At 37.7% G+C, this 15,283-nt stretch overlaps 4 protein-coding genes across 5 annotated transcripts; 3 read left to right on the forward strand and 1 right to left on the reverse strand.

Annotated features, from left to right (window-relative positions):
• On the forward strand, positions 2,172-4,571 carry LOC107606675. The gene has a single exon (XM_016308712.1). It carries the CDS (start codon positions 2,172-2,174, stop codon positions 4,569-4,571), a length of 2,400 nt encoding a protein of 799 aa, XP_016164198.1.
• Positions 6,533-9,381, forward strand: LOC107608811. 2 transcript variants are annotated; one of them, XM_016310544.2, is made up of 3 exons: positions 6,533-6,784; positions 6,874-6,966; positions 7,268-9,381. In XM_016310544.2, exon 3 carries the CDS (start codon positions 7,353-7,355, stop codon positions 9,012-9,014), a length of 1,662 nt encoding a protein of 553 aa, XP_016166030.1. In that variant the 5' UTR covers positions 6,533-6,784; positions 6,874-6,966; positions 7,268-7,352; the 3' UTR covers positions 9,015-9,381. The 2 variants fall into 2 exon arrangements, with proteins under 2 accessions (XP_016166030.1, XP_020962908.1); XM_021107249.1 differs by having other exon boundaries at positions 6,886-6,966.
• On the forward strand, positions 9,866-11,745 carry LOC107608813. Its single transcript, XM_016310547.2, has 3 exons — positions 9,866-10,537; positions 11,178-11,247; positions 11,324-11,745. The coding sequence occupies exons 1-3, from the start codon at positions 10,202-10,204 to the stop codon at positions 11,374-11,376; spliced, it is 459 nt and encodes a 152-aa protein (XP_016166033.1). The 5' UTR covers positions 9,866-10,201; the 3' UTR covers positions 11,377-11,745.
• On the reverse strand, positions 11,752-14,633 carry LOC107608812 (staphylococcal-like nuclease CAN2). The gene is made up of 9 exons (XM_016310546.2): positions 14,064-14,633; positions 13,508-13,563; positions 13,264-13,378; positions 13,042-13,152; positions 12,695-12,882; positions 12,544-12,600; positions 12,305-12,464; positions 12,063-12,131; positions 11,752-11,977 (listed from the first exon to the last, which is right to left on the reverse strand). Exons 1-9 carry the CDS (start codon positions 14,211-14,213, stop codon positions 11,879-11,881), a joined length of 1,005 nt encoding a protein of 334 aa, XP_016166032.1. The 5' UTR covers positions 14,214-14,633; the 3' UTR covers positions 11,752-11,878.

The raw sequence follows: 15,283 nt of genomic DNA on the forward strand, positions 1-15,283 counted from the left end.
TGATATAAAAAATATTATTTGTACATTAAAATTAATTATTATATATTTGTATATAAATATATATATAATTTAACTTATTTTTAGTGTGTATTTTATATTTTAATGTATATTTTATATTGTAGCTGATTTTAGTAGTCAATTTTAATATATGCCTAATATGATTGTATTGTATAATAATGTAACAAAAAAAATATATAATTATTTTGCACATTTGTAATACAAAAATTAATTACTCATTTAACTAATTTAACATATAGTTAAAGTTTGAATAAATTAAACTTTTGGAGTACATATTAAATGTGCTTTAGAATTAAATAAAAATTTTTCAAGTTTTATATTCGCATGAAAATAGAAATGATGGAATATATTAATTATCTAGAATTGAAATTATATATGATATGAATCTTCGGATCTTGAATTTTTGTCATCTGGATAGTGACACTTTTATAATATTTATTCTCCTCTAAATCAATTTTTGCAAGGCAATATTTTTTTTTATAATACGGATGTATAAGTAGGCTCAGTAATAGGATGATTTTGGTCTAATATAACGTCAAAGGTTTATGATTTTCGTAGTGGTTACTTGTGACTTAGTAAGAAGAAGTTTGATTGAGAGGACTAAGAGAATTAGTTTTGGTTTTGGCATCAGTTTATTCTAGAAAAACATAAATTCTTAGCCTGACTTTGTCTTAGAGAGGCTCTGTCCATTGTTACTTTTTGTTTCAAGAGAGACATCTCATCAAGGTATAGTTGTCCATAATATTTTTCTGGTCAATAATCGGTTGTTCATTGTATTTAGGATTGTCCGAAAGCTCAGATAGTTTGGTAGGCTTTGGAGATTTCTGATTAACCTCTGGATTTGATGAACTGATTCTTGCTTCATAGCAAAGAGTGCCCTTTTAAATTCTTTTCTGGTCTATAGTAGATTTAGCGTTCTAGGAATAATGAGATCTTTCATCCACACGAGTTTTGACCCCTGAATAAGGTGACTAATATGGCTTTGTCCTTGGAAAAGGAGTTTCAGAATATTTTTGAGTTGCAACAAGTTTTTATCCCTTCAACCATTAGTGGTTTATGGATTCCTCCCTCGGTGGGTATTTTTAAGATTAATTGTGATGCAAGTTATCCTGATATTAGTGATCATGTTGGTTTTGTCTTTGGTAGCAGAGATTGGAATGGAAGTTGGCAACGAGACTGTTTGAGAACGATTGAAAGTCGTAATATTCTGTAAGGAGAGTTGTATGTTATTTGGAGAGGATATCTTATAGCCTAGAATTTAGGACAAAGAGATGGTATATGTAAAACAGATAGATTATGTGGATGTCTTTACTCTTGTCAATAATTTCTAGATAACTCTAATTTTGTTGATCCTTTAGTGTTGAAACAGATAAATTGTGTGGATGTTTTGGTAATGGTGTGTTGATCTCCGGTTCATCTTAAGAGATGCAAATAAAGTAGCAGACATCATGATAAGGACGACGATGAAAAATCATACTCACTAAGTGGAAATCTTATTACCTTGGAAAGAATTTGAGAATAACATTTAACAGGACTGCCTTATTTCTTAAACAATTTTTAAATTTTTATTTTCTCTTTTTTATCTGTGCTGTTTTTATTTTTCAATCAACCAAAAAAAAATTATATATGATATTTTATAGGTTTTTTACTTAAATAAATTAAATGCATTTCAAGATTACCCAATTCCCCTGAATCAGATTCCGCAACGTGATTATCCTTTTTGTATTATTATATAAATCGTCCCAGGATGCAAAGGATTATATAAAACGTAAATCATCTCACCCTAGGACGATTAATGAATGAATTTGTGATGCAAAATAAGAGTAAATCGTGGCAGGGCGTCTTGGGTTAGTAGTTGAGCATAAATCGTCCCAGGGTAGTAGGTTTTACGAGTTAATGGGCTAAACCAAACTGGGCTGCCACGATTTATGTGTTTTTTCGGAACCTCAGGAGCCTGGGACGATTTATGTGTTACTCTGTAACACTCAAAGGGCTGGGACGATTTATGGCCAAGTTATAACCCTAAGGACTCAAGCACGATTTATGCAGGCAGAAACTCTATAAATAAACGAGTTTCAAACAGACGAGCCACACAAAACATATGTTGAGGTTGTGAGAGAAAGCCAGGTTATGTTAAGTTTGGGAAGTACGCGATGTTGGGTGATGACGACATGCGAGTTATATTTCATAGTCAATCAAGATTTCCCGACTTAGGCGCGCTGGAGTTGTTTGTCAGAATGGTTGACGTGGAGAGCAGTAGCGGGGGGACTGCTCCGAATCTGCCCACTGGCGTCATAGAAGGAACTTCCACCGCCGTTCCAACAGGGCAACCGGTGACTCCACTTGTTTTGTCCCCATCTTTTGCTGCTGATTTGCCTGTCTCGGGTGATGACTTGGGTGATGGGCGTAGCTTCGACCAGCTTGCAGCTGCGATGGGAGTTGATCCTGTAGTGGACGGTGCACCCGCATTCATGGAGGTAAGAGAGAGAGATCCGTTTGTGGAGGCTATAGGTGATGATGGGTCAGATTCGGAGCCACCAATTATTGGTGACGAGAGCGACGGTGACGAGGACACCGCAGTTGCCGTGGGAGCTCAAACCCATGGTAGCAGTGGAACGCAGCAGTACCCTCGACACTTTACCACATTGAACCTTGAAGCAATGAACCCGGCCGCAAACTTAGATCAGCATCACCAGGTGATTCACGGAGAAAGGCCTAGCGTGATTGGCACGGACGAGTTTGAGGTTGGGCAAAGGTTTGAAACAAAAGAGGAAGCTGTACTGACAATAAAGAGTTATAATATTCAGCGGGGAGTAGAGTATAAAGTGTTTGAGTCCGACCAGTTGAAGTATCATGGGAAGTGTGTCCAGTTCGGGAATGGTTGTAATTGGCTGATCCGTGTCACTATGAGACAGAGAAAAGGCTACTGGGAAGTTAGAAAGTACAATGGACCACACTCGTGTCTAGCAACGGAGATATCGATGGATCACAGGCAGCTCGATTACCATGTCATATGTGCCTCGATTTTATCATTGGTGATGGCTGATGCATCGGTGTCGGTTAAGGTGTTACAGAATGCGGTGTCATCGAAGTTTGGGTTCAAGCCAAGCTACAGGAAGGTTTGGATGGGCAAGCAGAAGGCAATTGCGCAGATATATGGAGATTGGGAGGAGTCTTATAACCACATACCACGGTGGATCATGGGGGTTCAGTTGTATATGCCAGGTACGATTGCGCTTTTGCGTACTTCGCCAGTGAGGATAGGTAATACCGTTGATGCGTCAACGGTTTTCTTTCATCGACTATTTTGGACGTTTCCTCCATGCATTGAGGCATTTAAGTATTGCAAGCCACTTATATCCATTGATGGGACCCATTTGTATGGGAAGTATGGCGGCACTCTGCTAATGGCTATTGCCCAAGATGGAAACTCGAACATTCTTCCAGTGGCTTTCGGGTTAGTTGAAGGCGAAAACACGGATTCATGGAAGTTTTTCCTCACTAATCTCCGCCAGCATGTCACACCTCAACCCGACATTTTAGTCATCTCTGATCGGCACAATGCCATCAAGGCTGCCTTGCTTGCAGAGGACGGTGGATGGCTCCCACAGTCGGCATACCGGGCATTTTGTGTGCGACACATCGCGTCTAACTTCGCACTGTCATACAAGTCTAAGGAAGCCCGGAGGATTCTAGTGAATGCCGCATACGCAAAGACTGAGGAGGATCACCGGTATTACATGGATATTTTGAGGAAGGAAGATCCTGGGATGGTTGAATGGTGCGACAGGATTGGGTTGGAGTTGTGGACCCAATATCGGGATGGTGGTCGTCGATATGGTCATATGACGACTAACATCTCTGAGTGTATCAATGCCGTGTTTAAAGGCACACGCAACCTCCCGGTGGGTTCATTAGTTAAGTCAACATATGGGCGGTTGGCCGAACTCTTTGTGAGGAAAGGAAAGGAGGCCGAGTCTCAAGTCGGAGCAAATCAAGAATTCTGTCAGACCCTTGTGAAGGCGATCGAGAGGAATCTACAAGCCTCAAGGAATATGCGGGTGGATCTATATGACAGGGGAAACTCTGAGTTTGTCGTTGAGGAACTTGCGCCGACCGCGGGTAGGATTGCAATGAGTGTGTGTCGGGTGTCTCTATCCGCCCGCACATGCGACTGTGGGAACTTTCAAGCACTCCACTATCCGTGTCGTCATGTGCTTGCCGCATGTTCATTTTGCAGACTGGATTGGAGGACATACGTTGATGATGTGTACCGCATGAAGACCGTGTTCAATGTTTACAAGATGGGTTTCTCTCCGCCTATCCACGATGATCTCTTACCCGTGTATGAGGGACCTCGTGTCATCCCCGATCCTGGCATGATGCGGGCTGCAGTTGGAAGACCTCGGAGCACTAGGATAAGGAATAGTATGGATGAGGCGGATCCGGATAGACCCAAGAGATGCGGACTGTGCAGGACCCCTGGTCATACCAGAAGAAACTGTCCACAGCGCCCGGGAGCTTCTGGATTGCACGAAGGTAGCAATGCGTAGGCACCGTTGGCTTAGGAATGTTTACTATACGTCATGCCTCTTTATAGTATGTCGTCTACTTTTTAAGTTTACATTCGTTATAAACCTTTGTTAACGTGATCTATATGTATTTCAATTCGGTTGTTTTTAATTTGCGTTGACTTTGCTTTTTGTTTGGACTTATACTTATTTTCTATTACCTCATGCTAGTGATACGCGAACTTTATATATACGAATTGAAGGAACATAAACATATACCGAATGGAAAGATACAAAACCATAAAGTAGCATAAACATGTACCAAGCACAAACATGTCCCCAAACGTAAAGATAAAAAACCATGAACAAGCATCAACATAGACGAAATGAAAATAACAACTCTAAAAACAACACAACTCCAATAACTAACACATGTGTGAACCAGTGTCACACTTTGCCGGCTTGATCAAGCGCTTCCTCCGATAGAGAATAACCACATCATTATTTCGGGTACTTATACACACACACATAGAAAATAACTTATGCCATGACAGATATTCAACTCACAGATGCCATCAAAATGGATATGTTCATAATAACATTTCATGTTCAAATCGACATTACCAATACAATGTAAGAACCATAAAAGTCACAACCGAACCGATCATTTCAACGGGTTAACGGTTCAACTGGAAATTCACCGATTGAACCGATTGACCTCGTCCTATATATTTAAAAAATAAAACATATTAATAATTTTCAAAACTAAAATTTAAATACATATTTTAACTATTAATATCTCTACAACATTTTTAAAAAAAAATTTGAAACTCAAGCGGTTCGGTCGACCCGGTCTTACTAACTGATATCAGTTTAAACCATTTCATTCCGGGTTTGACCACACCGAACCGGTTCGTTCCCTCATCCAGTCATATCATCAGACTGGCCCGGTTCAGGATCCCATTGGCCGGTTTAACCCTCAAACCGCTTCGTTCCGGTTCGGTTCGAACCTGTCCGGTTCGGGCCGGTCCGAACTCTATAGTAAAATCAGCAAATTCCATGGGATTCTACCGTCAGAACCATCACCCTATGATGAGTGAATTCCATGATCTTTTAAGACCACTGATTTCTAACGTCTTATACTAAACAAAAAACTAACTAAATCACTATACATGATATCCGGCAACGTCTTAATAAAAAAATATTCTAAGATGCATATTCACCCTATACAATATCATCCAACATACTATATCATCCAAAATTTAAAAACATTAGAAAATTTAAAATCTTACCTCTTGATCGATAAATCCGGCAACATGCGCAACGCCGTTCAGGCGGTACATATCTCCTTGGTTCGCGGCCATTACCACCGCCGGAGAGATCCCCCAACTCCTCCTGCCGACCACCTGCGGCCCGCTGCCACCACCCCCGGTGCCACTCAGACGCCTCTGCCCACCACCAGTTGCACCTCCGCCACCGGCTGGTCCCACACCCAAAAACACTTCTCCACCCAAACTCTCTCCGGTCAACAATGGTGGCTCCAAGACCTCCCTCAACCCTTTACGCCGCAGCAACAACAAAGATGACTCGTGCTTGAGTCCTTAGGGTTATAACTTGGCCATAAATCGTCCCAACCCTTTGAGTGTTACAGAGTAACACATAAATCGTCCCAGGCTCCTGAGGGTTCGAAAAAACACATAAATCGTGGCAGCCCAGTTTGGTTTAGCCCATTAACTCGTAAAACCTACTACCCTGGGACGATTTATGCTCAACTACTAACCCAAGACGTCCTGCCACGATTTACTCTTATTTTGCATCACAAATTCATTCATTAATCGTCCTAGGGTGAGATAAAGATAAATTTTTAAAAGATTTTAAAAAATAACTAAAAAATAATAATAAACAAGCATTGATTCATTTTTCACTTACACAATGGTGGGACCCATATTTCTCTTCCACTTTGGTGACAAAACTCAAATGACTAGATTAGATTAAAAAAAGAAAAAGAAAAAAAAAATATTTTCAGTTTCCTTGTTGTTCTCCTTTGTTTCTTTCTTCCTTTCTTTTACTGGGTCAGTTTTTTCCGTTTAATGTTGTCATGGTTTGGTTTCTTACATATAGATAACAAGAAACCTGCACCCACCATATGGAATTTAGAATTTTCAATATCATGAGCTGTGTCCTTTCATTTTCTTATTTTCCATTTTTGGTTGCAAGTGGCAGTTACCTATCTCTTTGACTCTCATGATTGAAAGGTTTTACTTCCGAACCCTGCTTTATAGTTATTACTTTGTTCCAAGCAAGAATAAACGAACTAACCATTCTTGTTTTTCAAATCCTGCAGCTGCAGCTTCAGCTTCAGCTTCATTAGTATTTGGTTTCATCTTTTCTGAGTTTCATCGAATCTAATTCTTACTTGCTTTCAACGCCTTCTTAGGTATGTATGTGTGTATTTTTGTTTCTGCTTTGCACCAATTCCTGAATATGCCTTTTGAATTTTGATGTTACTTTTCTGAGATTGGTTACCATGATTTTTTTATTATGGATCTGTTGAATTTTGTTTAGAATTAGATTTTGGGGTTTGACCTTGATTATTTAATGATCAGTTTAGAATGATCTGTTTATATAAAGTTTGTGTGTTGATATTCCATGTTCTTTGGATCCACTTGTAATTTGCCAGGGAATTTTTAGGGAATTTTTAGTACTTATCTCAGCTGGTTCTGTTTATGCCCTTGCAGTGTTTGTGAAATTGTTCTGTAACATTATAATTGGTTATGAGGTTCTGATCTTGACTTGAGAAAAGCTCAGAGTACAAATATCAGAATGGTTGTTGACAATTGTAAAGATGAAATTGAGGAATCTAATGGAAGTAATAAGGAAATGGAGTTCGTTTCGATAGATTTTTCAACTTCAAGAAGAACGTTGCTGAGCAGCGAAAATCCCCAGAAGAAATTCCAGGGCACCTTGAGTTCCATTCCCAATAGGCTCAATCTCTTCAAATTTGGTTCTGCATCTGCGAAATTCAAGCGGCTTGCAACCTCGAAAGACCAGATTTCACAGGCTGTGCCTTCCCCTCATGGCTTGAGAGGAAGGTTCAGCGGGATGCTCTCTAAGAAACTAGATTGGGGTTCACTCAAGAAGATGTGCATAGAATGGTTTAGGGACCCAATGAACATTGCCCTTTTTGTGTGGATCTTCTGCGTCGCTGTTTCGGGTGCAATTCTATTCCTTGTGATGACTGGAATGTTAAATGCTGTGCTGCCGAAGAAGTCCCAGAGGAATGCATGGTTTGAAGTGAACAATCAAATACTCAATGCACTGTTTACACTTATGTGTTTGTATCAGCACCCACAAAGAGTCTACCACCTTGTTCTTCTGTGCCGATGGAGTCCGAAAGATATCTCAAAACTTAGAAAATTGTATTGCAAGAATGGAACATATAAGCCTCATGAGTGGGCACACATGATGGTGGTGGTGATTCTCCTTCAGTTAAACTGTTTTTCTCAATATGCACTTTGCGGTCTAAATTTGGGGTACAAAAGATCTGAGCGCCCAGCAATAGGAGTCGGAATATGTATGTCTTTTTCGATTGGTGCAGCTGCGACTGCTGGTCTATATACCATTCTTAGCCCTCTTGGTAGAGATTATGATTCTCCAACAGACGAAGAAGCGCAGGTTCGAATTTCTCCTGCTCAAAAGCCACAGGTGAAAACATTTGAGAAGAAATATTCATTTGCAACCCATGATCGTCAAAGGGTAATTGAAACTAGACCTCAGTGGAGTGGAGGAATACTTGACCTTTGGGATGATATCTCTCAGGCTTATCTATCACTTTTCTGCACTTTTTGTGTCTTCGGGTGGAATATGGAGAGACTAGGCTTTGGAAATATGTTTGTTCATATTGCCACTTTTATGCTGTTTTGTATGGCTCCTTTCTGGATTTTTATATTGGCTGCTGTTAATATTGGGGATGATACTGTTAGGCAGGCTCTAGTAGCTACTGGGATTCTTTTGTGCTTTCTTGGTTTACTTTATGGTGGATTTTGGAGGATCCAAATGAGGAAAAGGTTCAATTTGCCTGCTTATGACTTCTGCTTTGGTAAGGCTTCGGCTTCTGATTGCGTACTTTGGCTATGCTGTTGCTGGTGCTCTCTTGCTCAAGAAGTTAGGACTGGGAATACCTATGATGTTGTGGAGGAAAAATTCTCCTTGAAAGAAACTGATATTGGTGAACAACCACCGATTTCTCCTTTGCCGCGCGAAGATGTTGCATCTCCCAACTCCGGCACAAGTTCTCCTCTGGGTACCAACTCTTCCCCTTCTATGATCAAACCACCTAGCCCTCTAAGTTCAAGCAGTGTCTTCAAGGAATATCATAGTCCAAACAGGCCACTATCTACTGTAAAAGAAGAGAATCACGAAAGACGGGAAGAGGGAATGATGAGCCCGCCAATACCACCACTATTACACAGAGAATCTCCCTAATCCCTGGTGTTTAAAGGCAGGGTCTTCAAAGTGCAAACCACTGCTTGCATTTTGTATATGACACTATGTGGGATACTCCACTAAGTTTTTAGAACATTCATGTAAATAATTGAGTAGATGTATGTGTAAAGTGTGAACTTGAGGGTCTTTTTTTTCTTTCCTGAGATTTTCTGTGTTTTTGTTCCCACATATGAAACACATCTGTAATAATAGGCATTAAATAATTGTGGAGAGGATTAGTTATGTTCCTTCTTATGAGAGTGTGAAGTTATTGCCTTAATGATTGTGGATGATGAATTATTCTTTGATACTGTTGATTGATCATAAGTCATACATTTATGAAATCATTGTAGAGCTTTAGAGACAATTTACACTTATTGTGTTGAGAGAATGAGAATTCAAGGGCAAGCTTTTGTGTTGTGAATGGTGATGTTCTTTCAAGCCCCTACTTGGTTCTTTTAACACAGTAAAATGTGGCTCACAGTCTTCATCATGAAATAGGGAGAGGCCACATTAATGCAACAGCTTAGTGTTTGTCAATTTTTCTTCCTCACTTATTGTATGGTGGTTCATTCCTCATATGATATAAAACATGACAGAAACTGTTATTGGATCATAGGAGATGCAGTTGCCAATGCTTATTTGAGACCTTGTTTATTACATTTTCTTATATAGATTTTTTATATTTTTTTCTTTTTAGATTCCAAAACTTAAATTTTCAAGGCCATTGAGAAAAAAAGAATAGAAATTATATTGACAAAATCATCACAAAATTCTTCTTCATATATAATTTTTCAGAAAGGTCTATTATATTTGTTTAAATTAGATATTTGTTCATGACAAAAAAAGACAAAGACAGATATTTTTTTTATGTTTTAATCCAAGGGCACCCTTCACCCTTGATTCAAGGATCATTGGCAATTGAACTTGAACCCCATGTCTCAATCTATGATCCATTCTTTTATTCTTCCAATTCCATTATCATTTCCTTAAAATCTCACACCTTTCTAATTCCACCACCAATAACAAAACCCATAAAAGAGGGGAAAAAAAAAAACCCAAGACATTTTCCATCGCTAACTTCTCAAAGATCTAAACTTTAACATTAAAATAACAAAACCCAAAAAAATCCAATCCATTATCAACCATTTGCTTTTCAAAAATCTAAACTTTTATCCATTTCATATATGGGAAAATCAATTCTCTCTGCGGTTAGGTTCCAAGAGTTGTGTCGCATCGTTTCATCATCTGCGAATGGGAATGCGAGGAGGACGGCGACAGCACAGAAGCAACAACCACAAAGGATGCAAACAAACACGGTTGCTGTCCCTTCTCTAAAACATGGTAAGATGGGAACATCGGAGGAACAATGTCGGATGCCACTGTCCCGTGTGGTCGCAGATTGTACCAATCGGTGGTTCCATGATACCCTTAAGGAGGCAAAGGCTGGTGACACCTCTATGCAGCTCCTTGTTGCTCAGATGTATTTCAGTGGATATGGGGTCCCCAAGGATCCTCAAAAGGTTACATTTTTTTGTTCATTTCTTTGTGTTTTATGTTAGCATAGTTGTGAAGGATCAGACTAGGTGCAGTTGTCTTTGTAAATTTTCATATCTGAGAATTGTTAGTTAATTTGACTAAATTGTCATCTATCTTTGTGTATAGTTAAAAATGGTTAGATAGCAATTTAGTCATTTGCAGTTGATAATTGAAAATGGTTATATAACAATTTAGTCTTAGTCACTGGTATACACATAACATAACTTGTGAGTTTCCACCTTGTGAGAAATGTTATTGTTACATGAGATATGTAAACATAACTTGATATAGACAGAAGTACAAAGTCCTAGCTTGTGAATGTTGGAGAGAGAAAAACTAATATATTAGTTATCTTTTTTATAATGTCTTTGTACGTTAGCATTTTTAGTGTGTGGGATTGGAAATGAAACTAATGCATATTGTTCAGAATTAGAAGGTCCGAGTCACCATTTGTGATTGGTATTCGGTGTTTGGTGTTGACATTATATGATTTCTGAGTCTAGCTCAATTGGCAATCTAGATCCATAGCCATGGGTGATTTGATTGTTGTGTGCCATTTGTTTTGTACTACCCTGCTTTGGAACTTCTGGTTACTTAATATGCTGTGATGAACTTGGTTTAAAGGGAAATGTTTGGATCGATAAAGCAGCTAGAAGTCGGAATTCAGTTTGGAAAGCATGTGATAAGCATATAGGTAACACTCGATTTTTATGGGTTAATAGATTGCAGCATTCTGTGTCGTAATTTTCCTCGTCTTCATGGAATTTTAGGTTACAGAACTAGTGATTCAGATTCATATGGACTGGAGAACGATGCTAAGTAATCCCCATAGTTCACTACCACAGGGGTAAGGGGTAATGATAAGACTTTAATGCTCCGTTACCAGATTCAATTTCAATTTTGTAATTTCATTTTTGTAATCTGTAACATGTACTATATGATAGTTTATACATATTTATTATAGCATCAAAATAACAAGGTTCTACTTCAATGATCTCTCTTGTGTCTATATGTAGTAAGCACATGTACTGCTCATTTTCAAGGAGTTAGAGAAACTTAAACATCAAATATAATGTCATTTTTTTCATACCTGATGGTATGTGAATCTTCCATATGTTTCAACCTCTTCTGTAAAAATTGTGTAGAATGTTCATGTTTTTGTTAACTTTATCATCCAAGCCTTCAATAAAAATACAAAAAAGAATGGTTCTGGTTAAGTTAATAGCTGCTACATATACATGTAATTTGTTACAAGTTACAACAATGACACATTATATTGAATGGAAGAGGCAGAATTTTATTTTGCATTTGGCATTTTGATGATGTTATCTAGCTTCTCTCTTGTCCTTTCTCCATTCCCATGGCTTCTCTGGATTCTTTGAGGCCCATAATCCAACTCGCTTTGCTCTTGCTTGTTTTTCCCACTAGAATAAGAGCAATATAAAGTTTAGATATATAGCTTTGGGACAAAGAAATGAAGGAAACCAGAAAAAGTAGTATATCACATACTGTTTCTAGTTCTGGTCTTTTGTCATAGGCTGAGTAGTGCCATGCCAAACCCTTCTTCAGCATCATTTCCTTATCATAAAAGAAAAGCAAAATGAGAAACTCAAAAGCAATCCTATGTTATATAGAGCTAAATTGAACTAACATGTATTTCGTTATTTATTTAATTGCATTGATTCAAGAATCTTCCAAAGGCGACCGTGACAAATGAACAAAAAATCGAGAGAAAGCACAAACCGAATTACCTGTACAAAAACGCCATTACAGTAGAGATCGCCGACATAACGACCATAGCGATCTTCTCCATATACAAGGACCCTCAAAGACTTTCCTTGAACAATCTTTGTTAGTTCATTTTTAGCTTCCTTTCCATATGGCATTGCACTTTCAGGAGCATCAATTCCCCTGTACGAATTTTCAAGTCCAATGAATTCTTACTAATCTGAAACAAAACTCTTGTCTTGTTAGTTTGATCATTAATTACCTTAGTCGAATCCGGTACTTCTTAGCAAGGACTTCCTCATTTTGATGAACAATCACCCTGAATAAGACAACAATTACTAACCATTTGAACAAAAACTAAGTAGCTTTTGGAGCATTTGATATTTAGAACTGGGAAACTCCTAAAAACCAACCGATATCCTGAGTCGATAATCTGTTGGTGAAGTGCATCCGCTTGTTCATAGTTCCTCCGAGCACGCGCTGCTGATCTTTGCACTGCTGCTGCGTGCACGTTGCCGGGGACATATGCTGATTCCCTGGGGTCTGTTGTGCTAACATACACTGTTACAGTATCACCATCTGCCACTGCTTTTGCATCAACCTAGTCCCATTGAGATATTAAATTATGTCAACTACCAAATTTTAAGCTTGATTGCACATATCACTCTAAATGTTATGATAATACTATAGATTTGGATATCTGCATAAAATACACTAAAAATGTACCCAAATTAGATTCAAACATAAACACTACTCTTACTGGCAAGGTGTGAAATTCAAATTTCACTCCATCTGGCAAGGATGTAGGGGGTTGAGCAGCTACTTCAACAAGGGTATGAGGTAGTGGAAGACCATAGAAAGCCAGTAATCCCTATAAACAAACCAAGATAAGTTTTTCCCAATTTTTTTCTAAGATTTGCTTTTGTATGTCAAAAGACACATTCATTGCTGGAACACAAGTTTGTAATTAGTACATGCAAACCTCAACATCTGCTTTTTGGTGTCTCTTCAAGGTCTGAATGACAAGCCTAGCTGCTTCTTCAGGTGTCTTTGGAGGGGGTTTTGATTCTCTCCAAGCATCTACTAACTTTCTATACCTTCAAATTTAGGTCCAAAAAATTTGTAAAAAGAAGAAGAAAAACCAGAAACTGCACTAATATATATACAATCATAATAATAAGTCAACAATTCAGTAATCAACTCAGCGTAAAGAATGTGATTAATACCAGTTAGCCTGAGCCTTCTTAGAAGATACAACATGATTGCTCAGCCCTTCCGGGACCTAAACAAAACACAATAGGAAAATATTAAAAAAAAAAATACAGATCTCACAAAACCGGCGTAGATTAGCTGAAAATAACACAATTAGGCCTCGAGTGCGCCGCGCCATTGTAGATTTGGAAAAACTCGAGTCAACTCATATCGGTTTACAAGCTTTATTGTTCAAGTTTACCTAAGCTAGCTCATTGCTCCACATGAGCTTAGATGAATTCCCAATTCTGATTATCTTGTTGGTAAGTACTTAAGACCTGTTTCTTTTTATGTTCTTCTCAATAGAGAAAGAACTTGACTTTCTGAGATACTTTGAGCAGAAGTAACTAAATAATCAAAACCAAACAAGCATATAATCCTAACATGCTTTCTCTGGCTTCAACAACTAACTATCTCAAGAAATATTTCTTAGTTTCTCACTATAACCAACCAGCTCTAAACATAAAACAAGCTTATTCAAACATGAACCTAGTTCCAAATTAGGGTGTTGTACGGGGTGGCATTATTTACCTGAGAGGTGATGTCAAATTGAAAGAGATCATGGGCAAGTGCCGAAACGCCGACGGTGGCGGAGGAGACACCGTGTGGCCCAAGTGATCCAGAATCAGCTGCTGAGGGCTCGAAGCACTTCCCACACAGGAACCTCAATGCATTTCCCATGGTTGAATTTGAAGCTCAACCCAATCTTTGTTTTTTAATAAAGTATGAAAATTGATGAACCAAATTATGGGAATTGATCAAAGTTCGAAACTTTAGATGCAGAAAATGCAGAGAGGGAAGGAAAAGGGATCAGAAGAGGAGAAAATCTAAGAGGGGTTGCGGCGAATCTGGTTACTGGAATCAGGGGAGAGGAAACACATGCCAATTGGAAAAGATAATAAAAATGTAATAGAATGACACGTGGAGCATTTTGATTTGCTGATGCTAACTATATATTAGAGAGTTGGGATTTCTATGTCAACGGTTTAACGTAAATTTCTGGGTAACACCCAACACTTTTGCTGTGTTTTGGAGCGTGAAAGCGCGTGAGATGTTGCGTTATGACGTCAGAAAGTGAAAACCTTGGTGAATTTTCAAAAAATATCTCCTATATTAAAAAAAAAAACTGCAATAAAAATGTAAAAAAATAAAATAAAATAAAATAATCCCTTTGACCTAGATATAGATTTTGACAAAAATATCTTTTCAAATATGGTAATGAGAACAACAACTAAAAAAATGTTTTATTTAACAAAAATAACACATATATTTGATCGAATCTTAATTTATTTAGCCAACGATTAATATTTTATGAAATTATAATTTAATTCTATTACAATTTTTACTATTTTCATCTCCATATTCATTTGGTTAGAATTAAATTAATAATTTCTTAAAAAATTAATGGTTGATTAAATAAGTTAACGATTAATTAAATAGTATATACATTTTGTCAAATAGACTGTATTCTTTTAGGATCATTTTATTGTTTTAATTTTTTCATAAAGATTTTGTCAAAATATGTCTTTTTAGATATTAAAATTGTTATTTACTAAAAAAAATATTTTTTTAACATCTTTTTTGAAGTTTTTATGTTTTTACTGTAATTGTTAGTTATAGAATTATTTTTATAAGTTATTTAAATAAGGTGGAAATTAAAGTACCGTAAACTTCACGTGAAGTTGATAACTAAGAGCCATTAAATGAAAATTTAGTCAAATTATTTAACGATTTTGCAAAAACTCAAAACA

Source organism: Arachis ipaensis, chromosome B07, assembly GCF_000816755.2.
Source record: "Arachis ipaensis cultivar K30076 chromosome B07, Araip1.1, whole genome shotgun sequence".
NCBI lineage: Eukaryota > Viridiplantae > Streptophyta > Magnoliopsida > Fabales > Fabaceae > Arachis > Arachis ipaensis.